The sequence below is a fragment of the Oncorhynchus mykiss genome, chromosome 9 (genome assembly GCF_013265735.2).
Source record: "Oncorhynchus mykiss isolate Arlee chromosome 9, USDA_OmykA_1.1, whole genome shotgun sequence".
NCBI classification, from domain to species: domain Eukaryota; kingdom Metazoa; phylum Chordata; class Actinopteri; order Salmoniformes; family Salmonidae; genus Oncorhynchus; species Oncorhynchus mykiss.
Genome location: NC_048573.1, coordinates 43,130,823 through 43,148,008, shown reverse-complemented (window position 1 = coordinate 43,148,008; position 17,186 = coordinate 43,130,823). Strand labels below are relative to the sequence as shown.

Here is a 17,186-nt window from a genome sequence, read left to right as displayed (position 1 = left end):
AATCTATCCCGGTTCCATCGCTGTCATATTACCCGGAGAGGGAGAGCGGATTGCTGCTACGCCTCCTCTGCGATGTGAGCCCCATAGAAAGCATTAACCTTTGGTTAGTGAGGGGCCTTGTAACACTTTGGAGTGGTTAGGAAGCGCTGACGGGTTTCTCCTGTACCACGGCTTCACTCTACTAAGCCAAGGCACACACATACAGAGCAGTTAGCAGTGCAGGCGAGAAATATCCACGTTCAAAATAAAATAAAAACATGGCAAACCAAAGCAAAGGATGAATATTGACGACGCTACAGTATCACACTGATGTGGTTTTAGTGGTAGCTCATTTACATAATAAAAACATATGGGCATTCTCGGTATGAGTGAGCCTAGAATGTTAATATTTGTTGCTTACTGCATACATTTTTATTAAAGAGTACATACTAAATAGTATGTAGTAATTAGTCCACAGTATGTAGTTTTAGTACGTTGTAGGCAAGACTGATTCCGGCCACGGCCCATGTCACAGTGTGTGGTAGGAAGTGTGTTGCAGATCACTGAGGGTTAAAGGAGCCATATGGCCAGTGTTTCCCATAGCTAAACGTGTTGTGGTAAAATGACAGCTTGTTTGGTTACACGTTAATCGCTGTCATCTGCGCCTGGCTTGTCCCTGCCCAGTTCCTGTCACTGTCAATCAAACGCCTAATTTGAATCAATTAATGACTTCCAACGGAGCACCCTTCCTCCCTCCATTTCTCCCTCTATCGCTATCTCCTCCTCCCTTTCCCAGCCCCAGTCTCAGCCCAAGCCTCAGCCTCAGCTCCAGCCTCAGCTCTACCCTCAGCCCCAGCCCCAGCCTCAGCCTCAGCCCCAGCCCTAGCCTCAGCCCTAGCCTCAGCTCCAGCCTCAGCCCCAGCTCAGCCCCAGCCTCAGCTCCAGCCTTAGCCCCAACCTCAGCCCCAGCCTCAGCTCCAGCCTCAGCCTCAGCCTCAGCTCAAGCCTCAGCTCCACCCTCAGACCCATCCCCAGCCTCAGCCCCAACCTCAGCCCCAGCCTCAGCTCCAGCCTCAGCCCCAGCCTAAGCGCCAGCCTCAGCCCCAACCTTAGCCCCAGCCCCAGCCTAAGCTCCAGCCTCAGTTCCAACCTAAGCCCCAGGCTCAGCCTCAGCTCCAGCCTCAGCCTCAGCTCCAGCCTCAGCCCCAGCTCCAGCCTCAGCCCCAGCCTCAGCCTCAGGACCAGCCCCAGCCTCAGTCCCAGCCTCAGTCCCAGCCTCAGCCCCAGCCCCAGCCCCAGCCTCAGGTCCAGATCCAGCCTCAGCCCCATCCCCAGCCTCAGCCCCAGCCCCAGCCTCATCCTCAGCCCCAGCCTCAGTCCCAGCCCCAGCCTCAGCCTCATCCTCAGCCCCAGCCCCATCCTCAGTCCCAGCCCCATCCTCAGCCCCATCCTCAGCCCCATCCTCAGGTCCAGATCCAGCCTCAGTCCCATCCCCAGCCTCAGCCTCAGCCTCATCCTCAGCCCCAGCCTCAGTCCCAGCCCCAGCCCCAGCCTCAGCCTCAGCCTCAGCCTCATCCTCAGCCCCAGCTCCATCCTCAGCCCCAGCCTCAGCCTCATCCTCAGCCCCAGCCCCAGCCTCAGCCCAGCCTCAGTCTCATCCTCAGCCCCAGCCTCAGCCCCAACCCCAGCCCCAACCTCAGCCCCAGCCCCAGCCCCAGCCTCAGTCCCAGCCTCATCCTCAGCTCCAGCCTCAGCTCTACCTTCAGCCCCAGTCCCAGCCTCAGCCTCAGCCTCAGCCTCAGCCCCAACCTCAGCCCCAGCCTCAGCTCCAGCCTCAGCCCCAGCTCAGCCCGAGCCTCAGCTCCAGCCTTAGCCCCAACCTCAGCCCCAGCCTCAGCTCCAGCCTCAGCCTCAGCCTCAGCTCAAGCATCAGCTCCACTCTCAGACACAGCCCCAGCCTCAGCCCCAACCTCAGCCCCTGCCTCAGCTCCAGCCTCAGCCCCAGCCTAAGCTCCAGCCTCAGCCCCAACCGTAGCCCCAGACCCAGCCTAAGCTCCAGCCTCAGCCCCAACCTCAGCCCCAGCCTCAGCCTCAGCTCCAGCCTCAGCCTCAGCTCCAGCCTCAGCCCCAGCTCCAGCCTCAGCCTCAGCCCCAGCCTCAGTCCCAGCCTCAGTCCCAGCCTCAGTCCCAGCCTCAGCCCCAGCCCCAGGTCCAGATCCAGCCTCAGCTCCATCCCCAGCCTCAGCCCCAGCTTCAGCCTCATCCTCAGCCCCAGCCTCAGTCCCAGCCCCAGTCTCAGCCTCATCCTCAGCCCCAGCCCCATCCTCAGTCCCAGCCCCATCCTCAGCCCCAGCCTCAGGTCCAGATCCAGCCTCAGTCCCATCCCCAGCCTCAGCCCCAGCCCCAGCCTCAGCCTCATCCTCAGCCTCAGCCCCAGCCCCAGCCTCAGGTCCAGATCCAGCCTCAGCCCCATCCCCAGCCTCAGCCCCAGCCCCAGCCTCAGCCTCATCCTCAGCCCCAGCCTCAGTCCCAGCCCCAGCCTCAGCCTCATCCTCAGCCTCAGCCTCATCCTCAGCCCCAGCCCCATCCTCAGTCCCAGCCCCATCCTCAGCCCCAGCCTCAGCCTCAGCCTCAGCCCCAGCCTCAGTCCCAGCCTCAGCCTCATCCTCAGCCCCAGCCCCAGCCTCAGCCCAGCCTCAGCCTCATCCTCAGCCCCAGCCTCAGCCCCAACCTCAGCCCCAGCCCCAGCCTCAGTCCCAGCCTCAGCCCCAGTCTCAGCTCCAGCTCTAGCTCCTACCCTTCAAAATTCTTCCCATCGTTTGTTGTATTTTTGGCCGACGCCGCTTTTCACTTTCAATTAATGTGCTGTGGCCAATTAAGGCACTGACATGCGACCGGGTGCCCCAATCAGCACTGTCATCTGCTCCCTGCCACCCTGCCACCACCCTTGGGTCTGACAGAGCGATGGATAGAGAGATGGATGGAGAGAGAGAAAGAACTAGAGAGAGCACAAGAAGGGGGAAATTGTGAGAGAGGCAGGATAGAGAGGACATAAAGAAATGGAGAGAGATAGACAGAGAGAGGGAGAGTGAGTTAGAGAGGGAGATAAAGAGTGAGAGATAGAGGGAGAGAGGTCCCGTCCTGTTGGCTGCTCAGAGATGCTAATTACCCAGCTCTGTCTCCACGGTGACAAAACCTGCTAATTGTATTTATACATTGGCTTTTACTTTGAAATAGACACTTAGTGACTAGACCCAGACTACCCACCTTGATGGGGGACTGGGCTACAGTATTAGAATAGGGGTGTTAACTTGTAACTGGGTTGCAGTATATATTAGAGTTGTGCAGTTTTTGGAGACACCCATTTTATTATTTTCTATCTTTCATGCCACGGACCTCTTCTTTGCAGATTTTACATTTCAATATTTTAATAGAATTTCCAACTGTACGGTGCTGAAAATGTTATATTTTTTCAGTGCGCGAACAGACTTTCACCTGGTGGCCGTGGCTGATTCTCCTAAATAGCAAATAGTAGCTACTTCATTTACATTACAATTGAATACAGCAATGTAATCTGAGGTCACTATTATCTGTCTCTTGAATTGGCATGCGATTACATCAGATATGCCAAAATGATCTATTTTTCAATAGCAGCATTGCTCGACGAATACATTTGTTTTTCATTTGGGGTTGATTTGTTTGCGTACAACTCAGGCTTCATGACATTGAAATCTTCTTTTTTTCAATGATGGGGGAGTTGGGATTTCAGGATTATTGCCTTTGACAATGAACCCATCTGCTTGCCGTAGAATGGCATAAGCTGATCTTGTAATTACTGATGATTGCATCAGATATTCACAATTCAATACTGTCATGCTTCTTAATTAGCTGTTTTCATCTCTGCTTCATATAGTTGCACCGGTCGCTGACTTCATTTCCATATAGGCGACATACTCTACATTTATGCTACGTTAATGAGATATCAACCTACATTGAAAAGCCTTCAACAAGTAACTCAGTATGAGGGTTGGCAATGGGAGTCATTCTGTGGCCATACAGATAACCTGGTGACATTTGGAGGGCTCAACCTTTGTTCAACCTACAACCAACATATCAACATTGTAAAAGGCTACAACCTACACTGAGAAGCCTTCGACAAAGAACTCAAACCATCATAAGCTGGTATCACGGTTGGAGATCTGGTGGTGAGTGGGAGATGTCATTCTGTAGACTTGAACCTGGTGACATTTGGAGTTGTCCGTCTTTGTTCCACCTACAACTAACATAATATCAACCTACATTGAAAAGCCTGGCAAAAGACTCTAGCTAACCCCCATAAGCTGGCATCAGGGTTGAAGATCTAATGTCGAGTGGGAGACATTCTGTGGCTTTCAGATAACCTGGTGACATTTGGAAGGCTCAATCCTTCCCACTCTGCGCCCGAACCCTCTACCTGCCGACCACTGAGGGGCATGAAGGCACCATTCGGGGGCGTTTGAGTCAGGGTGAGAGGAGAGGCTTATCCAGTCTCCTCCAGAATGTGTGTGTGTGTGTGTGTGTGTGTGTGTGTGTGTGTGTGTGTGTGTGCATGCTGGTGTGTATTTGGAGCATGGAGTGGGCTGATGGCACTGAGGTTGGCTACAGACAGACAGAAGGTCCTATCAGCTCGGCAGGCAGGCAGGCCCGCAGGCCTACACAGCAGTCCTACAGGGGCCTTTGTTACTCATCCCTCCTCCATCCATCCCTTTCTCTCTCTATCTTTCTCGCCCCTCTTTCCTCCTACACCACTCACCACTCCTTTCCATCATCAGACCTGTGCTGTGAGAGGGAGAGGGAGAGGGGAGGAGGGAGGGAAAGAGAGGTAGGGAAAGAGAGGGAAAGAGGGAGGAAGAGATATGGGCCAGGTGGAGTGGTTTTTGGTTGTGTGGGGATGTCGTGGTCTTTAGTGCACAGTGTGATCTATACTCCCACGTGTGGTTTATTAAGACAGCGTTTCGTACCTTGCCAGTTTACAGTGTCTCTCTGTAGGTGGACTCCTGCTATGAAGCCTTACTCTGGGTAATGTAGTCTGTCGTATTGTTTTGAAGAGGGGAACTTTATTCACAATGACAAAGAGAAATATTCACGATATTGCAGTACAGGTAATGAACACGTTCAAATGCCAGAGGATTGCAGGCAGAGTAGAAAGAGATACTAATTGTTGAATTATTATCAATCAACCTTGAAATGTGTACATGCAGTATTTAGACATTCCGTCGTATAAGTTATGAGGACACGGCTTGACAGCGCATCATACTGAAACCAGCATCGTGTTCATTCCAGATGAAATAGGACATCTCATTACAATGCAAATAGTATGTATCAGTTCCAGTCGTGTGAGACTACCACTCTATTTTGGGGGGCTATTAGAAAGAGAAGGCCATTAAATTGGTTCTGTCTCCGCCTCCGTAGCATTTCCACTTCGCTCCAGCTGAGAAAAAAACTGCCGCAACCGGGTCTGTCTGTTTCGGTGCCGGAAACCCAACAAACAGCGAGCTCTCGTCGAACAGTCACACAGAGACAAAAAATATAATTTAACAGTTCAGGAAATTAGGATTGCATGAAAGGCGGCTTTTTTGTGTTGCAAACGTGCTATTTATTTATCTGAAAGGATGCACATTGTATCAATTTACACTTCTCCGTTTACACGGCCGGAGGCTAGGGGGCTCAGAAGTTGAGAGAATTAATTACTTGTTTTATTATTATTTATAAAGTAATCTATCTGGTGTGTGTGTGTGTGTGTGTGAGAGACAGACAGACAGAGAGTGGGAGGCAGGGAATGCCCTGAGGCAGTGTCCTTTAAACTAGGTCCTGGCTTACATTATCTCCCCTTCCAGAACTGGCACAGACAGCAGACAAATGAAAACTGAGCTAGTAAAGGGGATGTTTCCCAAAATGAGAGAGGGTGAGCGGGGGGGGGGGAGGAGGAGGAGGATGAAGGGGTAAGTAAGGGGGAGGGAAATAGAAGTGAGAAGGGTGAGGAGGGTTGAGAGGGTTGGAGAGCCACGGAGAGGAGCACATTGTTAAGAGAAGAGGGAAAGTTAAGTGTGTTTTTCGACCAGGGGGTATTTTTGCACCACTTCAGAGAAGCTTTGTCCCCCTCTCCCCCCTCCCTTCCTTTCTCTCTCCCCTTCTATCTCTCTCTCCCCTTCTCCATCTCTCTGGCCTGATCGTGGTCTTTGAGTTGGAGAGTAGAGAGCCTGGGGATATTGTTTGTCAGCCCGGGTTGATTGGCAAACGTTCCCTGCTTCCTCCCAGCAGTCCTATCAGATACTAAGAGGTTACACTCAAACATGTGGAAAGAATATAGATTTTTACTTAGTGACGGTGGTAGTGGAAGTGCAGGAAATAATAGATTACAACGGCAACCCATGGCCGAGGTCTGGACCTCACTGTGCCTACACTCCCCTCCACCAACCATCTCTGTCTCCACACACACACACACACACACACACACACACACACACACACACACACACACACACACACACACACACACACACACACACACACACACACACACACACACACACACACACACATACACACACGCATGGAATGAACACAGGCAGTGTGGCTAGGGTCACAGCAGATCGTGTCGCTACACTGTGTGGCTTCCACAACTGTAGAGAGAGCCAGTCACTCACATCCCAGAGACAGCCTTCCGTTGACTGCAGTGCTGGAAGAGGCTGGAGAGACCGAGCCGACAATATCTCACAACATCTCTCCATGAGTCTCACATAAAGGCTTCGGTTATAGCTCTTGCTGCACTCTCCAAATATTCCCCTACGAGATTTAATTGACGTCAATAAGGTTATGCTAAATATGAAGATTTGAATAATTTGGGCTTTCAGCGCCACAATGGGCTCACCATGGTGACAGAACGCTTACCCGCTGCCCTGAATAGAGGTGTCAGGCCCCCTTACCTCATCCCCCTCGTCCCCCACACGGAGGCTTTGACACCTCCCGGGTCGCCTCTACCCCACGTAGGGCTCTAAATCGCCTTCCTGGGGAGACTCAAGCCCCTTAAACGCTCCTCAGACACACACTAATGCCCTCACCGGGCGCTGGGGGAAATTCTGTCAAATGAAGGAGAAAATAACGGCCTGGGTCGGGCAGAAGAATGAGGATTGAGGATTACAGGTACTTTACTAAAATAGTTCTTAACGTTTCGTTACGATGTGTCCATCTTGAAAAACGAATATAATGTAAAATGGAGAATTTCATACTTTGCCATCATTAATGACTTTTTCCTCTCTCCAGAAAGACTAAAAACTACGAGATAAAACATGTATATCGGCCTATAAATACACTATAACACCATTAAAATAATTACCCCTTTTTTAAAAGGAGGGTGACCTGACTGTTGAGGAAGTGTGCGTGGAATGTGGCGTGAATTCTAATTGGAACCACTAGATTTAGCATGGAGCTGATAGCATTGCGTTTAATTTAAGGGACAGATAAGAGAAGAGTGGAGGAGAATGGAACCGCAATGAAGCGCCTGTTAAGTCCCTGTCTCTGCCCTCCAGCCGCTTGCCTATCCTAGACCCCCTCGCAGAGTCCCCTGTCCCCTACTCAGTTCCCTACACCCTACTCAGTTCCCTACACCCTACTCAGTTCCCTACACCCTACTCAGTTCCCTACACCCTACTCAGTACATAATGTATTGAGAACCATGTGCTTCTTAGAGATTGGGAGAGCGCTTCTATTGGAATTTTAGTACTTCAGCATAACATTTGTTTACAGGTTTCCTCATGGTTCTCTTTGAAGTCATGTTCTCAGAACATTAAGAAAACGTTCCATAAAAACAACAAGAACACATTAGTAACGTTCATAGAACGTTCTAAGAATGTAATTTAAAAACATGCATTCCGTCCTCTATCTTGCATGATTAATGCATAAGAAAATACATTTCCTTGTCCTATCTGTGCTTGGAGTTCAAAAAAGTTAACCCAGCCTCACGGGTGGCGCAGTGGTTAAGGGCGCTGTACTGCAGCGCCAGCTGTGCCATCATAGTCCCTGGGTTCGCGCCCAGGCTCTGTCGTAACCGGCCGCGACCGGGAGGTCTGTGGGGCGACGCACAATTGGCCTAGCGTCGTCCGGGTTAGGGAGGGCTTGTTCGGTAGGGATGTCCTTGTCTCATCGCGCACCAGCGACTCCTGTGGCGGGCCGGGCGCAGTGTGTGTTAACCAAGGTTGCATGGTGTATCCTCCGACACATTGGCGCGGCTGGCTTCTGGGTTGGATGTGCGCTGTGTTAAGAAGCAGTGCGGCTGGTTGGGTTGTGTATCGGAGGACGCATGACTTTCAACCTTCATCTCTCCCGAGCCTGTACGGGAGTTGTAGCGATGAGACAAGATAGTAGCTACTACAACAATTGAATACCACGAAAAAGGGGTAAAAAAAAAAGTTAACCCAAACTAAGCTAGCAGTGTTATTAAAAGTGTTATTGTTTTCAGAGCGATATTTAATTACCTTCAAATAACCTAGAATTTCCCTTCTCAGAACAGGAAAACTTTCAGGGAACCATAGTAAAACATTCTCAGAACCTCCCTGCAATCTAAAAATGTATGTTCCCAGAATAGGTGAAATGTTCACTTCTTTTTCTGTTTTACCGGTCAGGAAACACATGGCTTCGTTCCCAGAACCAATGACATGGTAAAAATCTGTCGTTCTGCACCTGAGCAAGGCAGTTAACCCACTGTTCCCCGGGCACCGAAGACGTGGAAGTCGATTGTGGCAGCCCCCCGCACCTCTCTGATTCAGAGGGGTTGGGTTAAATGCGGGAGACACATTTCAGTTGAATGCATTCAGTTGTACAACTGGCTAGTTATCCCCCTTTCCATTTCCCTTTCTAATGGAAAACCAAAAATATACGTTCCCACAACATCCAATGAATCAAATGTGCTAGCTGGGTATGTAGTGTACCCTTGTCCCCTTACACCCTACATGTAGTGCAACCTTGTTCCCTACACCTACGGTGTGTACCATTGTCTCTTATGTCTTTTATGTTATGTACCCCTCTCCCCTACACCATATGCACTTGTTTGTGCACACGTAAATGCATGAAAGTGTGAGTGTCTGTGTGTGCACTTTGAAGGGCTGATACATCTGTCCTGGTCTTGGTACAGTAGCTGGTGACCTCACCCTCCTTCAGGGACCTCCTGTGGCCCTTATTTAAAACAGACAGGTTCTGGGTTGGGCTGAGGCTGCATGTGGGCTTGATTGTGTGGCCCGCTCTATTACTGGCTAATTGGTTTAGCAGCAGGAGTGTAAAGGAGCCAAAGGGCACTAGAGCGTAGCAGAGACTCAACAGGAACCTGATGTTGTAGCTAGAGGAGGCTCAGAGTGTGTGTGTGTGTTTATTTTGTATTGTGTGCCTTTCCCTCCATTTATCCATGCACTTCTCCCCATTCCCATCTTAGCTTGTCGACATACTCTAATGTCAAGTTTAGTTCAAACAGCTGGGTTGTTATGTGTGTGTGTGTGTGTGTGTGTGTGTGTGTGTGTGTGTGTGTGTGTGTGTGTGTGTGTGTGTGTGTGTGTGTGTGTGTGTGTGTGTTCTACCCCTCATCATGTTTGGCACATTGAAAACAAATATTCTGATCTCCAGTACACTTGTTTGGTTCTACTGAACTGTACATTCTTATTACACCAGAGTGTTTCATAATCCCGATCCCCAATAAACAGGTCGTTTCTCTCAGCCCGCTGACCCTTGCATTCTTACTTTCATTGTGATGATCACCATGTTCCTTATATACTATACTACTTTTATAGGGTGCCGTTTCAGAATGTCTTTTCATGACACCAAACCAGGCAGCACTGGAAGTTTGGCATGTCATCACCTACAGTGTGTTATCTGTGCCGATCAAAGCTGAAGGAAGACATAGCTGCTGTGTCTGTCTGCTGAAGTCTCCAGAGGCGTCTAATGGAGACTCCTTAGGATCTTATTTAAACAGTGTGAATCATTCATGAGCTCTGGGAGACAGAGCTGCTCTGGGAGAGCTGCAGGGGCTACTACAGATTAGGAGGGCTCCCCAAGCGCTTGTTGTGGAGCAGGCCCCGGGACGAGAGGTGTCTGCCTCTGCCAAGAACACCCCCCCATCTTTATCTTCATCTCTACATCTCTTTCTCTGCCCACCCTCCACTTGCTAGTGTCAAAAGGAACACTGCTTGCCCCAACGTTAGTTCAGTCATCCACTTAATAACTCCCAATATTATAGACTGAGCAACTCTCTATATTTTGTCAAGTTTGTTATGCAATAGTTGAACCCTTTGCCTATATATACTGTACCATTGATCCACAGCACACTGACTGAGCTTCTCCTCTCCCCCCTCCCCCCTCCCCCTTCCCTCCATCCCCCCAGGTGATGAGCATCCTGAGTAACCCCAGCGGTGTGCCCTCACAGTCCCAGCATGACTTCTCCATCTCGCCCCTCCACGGCAGCCTGGAGTCGTCCAACTCCATCTCGGCCAGCTGCAGCCAGCGCTCCTCAGATCAGTCCATCAAGACGGTGGACAGCATGGCCTCCTCCCAGTCCTACTGCCCTCCCACCTACAGCACCAGCAGCTACAGTGTGGACCCTGTTACGGCCGGCTACCAGTACAGCCAATACGGACAGAGTGAGTCGTGGGTTACTAGGGGTAACGACATGCAGGGGCTTTAGGATACGTGTCGTTTGAGAGACACCGTCACCTCTTCTGTTGTAGCGCAAGACATGAAGTGCCTGACAGCTATAGTCTTGTGCCATTTAAAATGGCTAGGTGTGTATCAAATCAAATCAAATTATATTGGTCACATGCACATGGCTAGCAGATGTTATTGCGAGTGTGGCGAAATGCTTGTGCTTCTAGTTCCGACAGTGCAGTAATATCTAACAAGTAATCAAAAAAATTCCACAACTACCCAATACACACAAATCTAAGTAAAGGGATGGAATAAGAATATATACATATAAATATATGGTTGAGCGATGACCGAGCGGCATAGGAAAGATGCAATAGATGGTATAAAATACAGTATATACATATGAGATGAGTAATGCAATACATGTGTGTGTGCGTTTGTGTACGCCTCCGTGGGTACACACCCATCTAATGGAAGAGGTTTGGAGTGTGTGTGTGTGTTTGATTAGCTTTTATTTAAGATGTGTAGCCTGGGTGACAGGAGAAAATAGCTTCCCTTCGAGGGTGAACAAGTATTTACCCCCTTTCTGATATTCTCTATTTTTGTTATCAGATAAAGGGAACCAGAGCTTACAAATAACACAAACATTTATTTAATTAACAAATCAAATCAAATGTATTTATATAGCCCTTCTTACATCAGCTGATGTATCAAAGTGCTGTACAGAAACGCAGCCTAAAACCCCAAACAGCAAGCAATGCAGGTGTAGAAGCACGGTGGCTAGGAAAAACTCCCTAGAAAGGCCATAACCTAGGAAGAAACCTAGAGAGGAACCAGGCTATGAGGGGTGGCCAGTCCTCAAAGTTATGCAACATCCATTTTCCTTATGTGAAAAAGTAATTGCCCCCTTTACACTCAATAACTAGTTGTGCCACCTTTAGCTGCAATGACTACAACCAAACGCTTCCTGTAGTTGTTGATCAGTCTCTCATGTCGCTGTAGACTTGATTGTGTGTTTTGGATCATTGTCTTGCTGCATGACCCAGCTGCGCTTCAGCTTCAGCTCACAGACGGATGGCCTGACATTCTCCTGTAGAATTCTCTGATACAGAGCAGGATTCATGGTTCCTTCTATTAAGGCAAGTCGTCCAGGTCCTGAGGCAGCAAAGCATCCCCAAACCATCACACTACCACCACTATGCTTGACTGTTGGTATGAGGTTCTTACTGTGGAATGCGGTGCTTGGTTTTTGCCAGGCATAATTACTTTTTCACACAGGGGAATTGCATAACTTTGTTAATTAAATAAAATACGTATACCATTTTAGTGTTGTTTGTAAACTCGGGTTCCTTTTATCTAATATTAGGTATTAGGTTTTGGTTGAAGATCTGACAACCCCCGCCCCACACACATACACATACAGATACACAAACGCACACACCACACACACACACACACACGCACACACATTCCCTCCCCAGCTGTCAGGGTGACGGGCAGGTCGGCAGACGTCCTCCCCGCCCACAGGTGTGCCTCTCCTACCGTTACACCTCTACTCCTGACAGCTTCCTTTCTCTACTTACCGTCAGCCCCGTCAACACCCCCGACAGCAGTCTGGCACGGTCTACAGTAAGACGCACACAAGCGCACACAGACACACACACAGACTGTGCCCCTCTCCTGTCACACCCTCTCCACTTCCTCCTCTTTTGACAAAAGAAGGGGTTCAAATCACCTGCAGCGGGGAGGAGCATCAGAAAGAGCGACAGACTAGACATGTTTATAAAAAAGAAGGGAAGACGGGCCAATAAGCCCTAATGCCAGCATGCTAATATCCACCTTCAGCAGCCTGTCTGTGCCATGTCTAAGGCTGTATAAGCTGGCCTCCGGTTGGCTCCTTTGTTCGGCGATGACACATTTTCTCCTAATATCAGTCATTTGAATTGGACACAATCTCAAAAGAGCCAATTGAGGCACGCACATAGGAGACAGACAGATAGAGACGCAGACGTCAATGCAGACGTGCACACAGCAAAGACAGACAGACAGAGCTACACACAATCTATTTCTACCTGCACGTTCCATAACGTTGTTCCCTTACGTGGCCCATCACTAGGATGGAGGGTTAAATGGAGGGCTTCCTTAGTCTTGCCCCCTTGTTCCTTCCTAGTTCTCCTGTCCTCTGTTTGTCCCCCCTGACGCCCAGCCCTGCGGCCCATTGGCTACACCTCTGCCCCAACCAATCAGCCTCTCCTAATGTCTTTTTAGCTTGTGTGGGGAAATTGAAACAGTGTGAGGTGTGAGCTAGATCAATACCCAGCCCCTGGGTTGTCATGGGGGAATGTAGGTAGTTGGGGTTTGACCCCATGACCCAGTGTCTGCCCGCAGGTGAGAGTATACACGTGTTCCTGATAAAGTTCTATTCTAGTATTCGGTCAGTCAATTCAGGAGATCAGAGATCCGTCCAGTCACAGCCCTGCCTGGTTGGATGACTGGCCGAACCCTGGGGGCCGGGTTAGTTAGTTAGTCACACCGTGGCCGTGTTGAACAGGATGTGTGTTTTGAATGGGACACACACATGCACACACACACACAAATGTTTGTCTCTGTAACACGCATACACACGCACGTACACACAAATGTGTAGTGACTATAGAGAAACCATTTGCAGGCGGGGAACCAAAGGAAGCCCCAGGTTACTGCTAAATACGGCACATGTGCCAAATGTATTTGTAAAAATCTCTATAAAATCAAACATTATTGATCGCTTGATTTGATTGTATTCATTCATTATGATGGTGTCTTTTCACAGTAGGCTAAGTACGTGTGTATTTGTCCTGTGCTTCCATCTGCAGCTGCTGTGGACTACCTGGCGAAGAACGTGAGCCTGTCCAGCCAGCGGAGGATGAAGCTGGGAGACCACTCAGCCGTCCTGGGACTACTCCAGGTGGAGACGGGACAGGCCTACTAGATTAGTCGCACTACAGTCCCCCATCTCCCCCACACTAGCCCCTTGACCTGCTACCGGCGCCTCTCCCTCACCCCTATCTCTCTCATCGCCACCTCCATCACCAACGGGAGAGCCAGAAGTGTGTGTGTGTGTGTGTGTGTGTGTGTGTGTGTGCAGACGTGTTTCTGTTTTTGTGTGTGTTTGTGGGAGAGAGACAAGACAGAAGATCAAAGCACTTGTAGTCTCGAAGAGAGAAATGGACTGAAATTGAAGCAGCCATTCCAGGAGGAAGCAGGGAGCTGTAGCTGCAGTCTCTTTCCACTGTTCAACCATTTCACAATTCCTCCTCTCATCCTCAACCAAGAGACCCTTACAGGGCTATGGAGAGCTAGAGGGGAATGAGCTCCTACTGTCTTGGGCCCCATATTGAAATGGCCTGCCCGACCTACGCTACCAAGAGTTAGCACATGCAGGCCGAACAAGTGTAGCTTATCTTTCATTCCCAAGTTTTTGGACCAGGTCATTTGTTACGGTACTTAGCTACTGGTGTTATAATTCTATTTGTCATTATAACTGTGGCTGTTCCTATTGCTGTTCAAAATTATAATTATTGTTACAATGTTGTTTACTTTCCATTTTGTCAAAGATTTCATTGGCGTTTGCTGGTATTATTTGAACAGATGATTTAGAGGAGCTTACAGAGAAAGAAGGAAGGGGGGTGAAAGAGAGAGAGAGAAAGAGAGGGAGGAGGGGCTTACGGAGAAAGAAGGGAGGGGGGAGAAAGAGCGAGAGAAAGAGAGGGAGGAGGGGCTTACAGAGAAAGAAGGGAGGGGGGAGAAAGAGAGGGAGAAAGTTGAGAAGGTCTGATAGCAGCTTGGTACTGAAGCCTCTCATGTCATGGATTTTGACCTTCCCACTCTAATCTCGTGCCCGACATTTCTAAAGGAACTTAAAGGCTACTCTGTGGGACGTTGAGCTCCTCAGAATCATCTGGGAATGAACGGCCAATGGGAAACTCCTAATTCCAGAGGTCCGCTTCACCCAGCCTCCCCCAGGCATTGATTGGCTACAGGGACCAGAGGATTGTTTTGAGGGGAAGAAAATGTTCAATGTTCAAGGACATCCATGTGTTTAGCTAACGCTAGGTCAATCATTACTTGCCATTACCATTTCGAGGTTGTTTGGAGGTCTTTTCATGGGTAGTGGCGGTTTTAGTGTGTCATACTTAATGTATGTGTGTCTTACAAAATTATGACCAATATATTTGCATTATTTCTCTCTAAAACAAGAGTGGTGCAGCATTCCAAAATCACAAAGTACTTGAACTATGGAAATTCATTCTATTTTTTATTTTACATTATTTTGTTTGAAAACCATTCCGAGATATGACAATTTGTATTGAATATTTGTGCCATACAAACTGTTTTATTATCTGTATCTCACATTATTGCATCCCAGAAAATGACTCTAAGTTCTTAAAAGGTATAGTATTCACATCAGTCTGATATAATATGAAATAGCCCCCCAATACATAAAAGGTGTAAAATAAAACGTAAATATTAAAACTGTAGAATCTGATCGCATTGGAACCAACCATATTCTGGGTTAAGTAAAAAAAACAGTGAACATTTCATTAAAAATCTGATTGTGTATGGGTTGTTTATATGAAAACATGTTTTGTACTAAAACATATCAATGATGATTATGAGTTGAGATGGTTGAGAAGACATTGATGGTTGAGTGAATGCTGCATCTCTTGAAGTCTTACAATGTATATTTGTGTTACATTCCTGAATATTTGTTTGTTTCATTTGCTCCTTTTACTATGTTGTATTGATGTAAAAAAAAAAATACAAAAAAAAATACAGATTGTATTTTAGCTTTTGCTCTTAAAAATGATTGATGAACATGAACCATACCACTCAATTCACCAATTTCTGTAACTGGAAAATATGGATGTTAACCAATATCCACTGATCAAGAGAACAGCTGAGACATTTTCACATGAAAAAGTGTATCAGAGCAGGAATATTGAATTGGAACTCAGACCTGAGAGAAAAAAAAGTCATTATTCACGTTTACATTCCTATTGGAAGTTGATTCTTCCCCCATTTTAACAGACGTTCCCCTCCTGTTGGGACCAATGGATTGTTCCTGTCAACCCTCACAGACAACATCTTACGTTCCCCCACTTACCTATCTCTTCCTGCGGCATAACATGAGGCGCGGACACTGGCCCTTGAACTTGCTGTGGGGTAACATGGCCTCCTCATATGCTCATTTTGGACACACACATACCTGAATGACTTTCCAGGACCTTAAAGGGATACTTCGAGATTTTGGCAATGAGGCCCTTTGTTTACTTCCCCAGAGTCAGATGAAATTGTGGACACCTTTTTTTAATGTTTCTGTGTCCAATATGAAGGAAGTTAGAGGTAGTATTTGTGAACCATTGCTAACTAGCGTTAGCACAATGACTGGGAGTCTATGGGTATCTGCTAGCATGACTTCCAGCCATTGCACTAACGCTACAAAGCAATTGCCCTAGAGCAATTTAGCAACTTCCTTCAAACAGCACACAGAGACATAAAAAGGGTATCCACGAGTTCATCTGACTCCTGGGAAGTAGATCATTGCCAAAATCCTTGAAGTATCACACCCTCTCATCCAAACCAGTCCAATCAGTATTTTCAGGAAACCCACACAGACTTTACGGCTGCTGTGCCAATCAGTGCTCCCCACAACCCTTCCAATTTGTGTATTTTCTACGAAAAGAAACAGAGGAAAAAAAAAACACGTCCCTGACCTCCCCCTCTACACCAGTTGCCCCCGCCTCCCGCCTACCTGTAGTTTTTTTTTTACTCTTGCTTTATTCTATTTCTGTTCAGCATGTGTGTATATTACCATGGCATAATTTATTCTACTGTATGAAGTATTAGAGTAGTGGGAAACTTGTATTGGCATTTACTACCCTCAGCCTGTTGGTGTGTTGACTGTAACACTGGCGTAACTGTTATCAATTAAAGCTCTAAAACTGGACCAAGACCACTGCTTGGTCGACTCTTTTATTTCACTGTCCTTTATACTTATTTAGTACTTTATACAGTACCTAAGTACCATACATTTGTATAAGTACTGCTGTATATTTCATACGGGATCTGCTTCTGGTTTACTGTGATCAAATAGTGTTGACCTCTGCTTCTCAAATATACAGTTATTTTCCCAATGACAATCAAATCTTTAAATCGTAATAGGCAGAATAGAAGAGCAATTTAATGCAGGCGTTTTACATTCAGAAATTCACATTAGCTCATAGGACAAAATACCCGATCGTAATATCCCCTTTCTACTACATTCCAGAAAGCTTTGATGTCAAGTACATCTATAAAGTAACAGTGATCAGTGATTTAAGATCCCAAGAATCCCCATTTGTACAATCCAGAGTTGAATGAGCCAGTGTTACCAGGGGCATCACTACAGCGGGGACTTTCTTCGTGACCTCACAGAGGAGGCAGTATGGGGATGTTAGGCCCTCGGGGCATTGGGGCTCTCGTTATGTGTCGGTCCCCAGTAAGACTAGCTGTCGCCATTG

The 17,186-nt window shown here is 47.9% G+C and overlaps 1 protein-coding gene across 2 annotated transcripts in view; it reads left to right on the top strand.

Moving 5' to 3' along the window:
• Window positions 1-16,642, top strand: part of LOC110532152 (paired box protein Pax-7) — a 67,588-nt gene extending 50,946 nt beyond the window's left edge. For both annotated transcript variants that reach the window (XM_021615802.2, XM_021615801.2), the window contains exons 9-10: window positions 10,385-10,640; window positions 13,500-16,642. In XM_021615802.2, coding sequence (XP_021471477.1) covers window positions 10,385-10,640; window positions 13,500-13,615 — 372 coding nt within the window. In that variant the 3' untranslated portion in view covers window positions 13,616-16,642. The remainder of the gene's footprint in view (window positions 1-10,384; window positions 10,641-13,499) is intronic.
• Window positions 16,643-17,186: the final 544 nt, after the last annotated feature.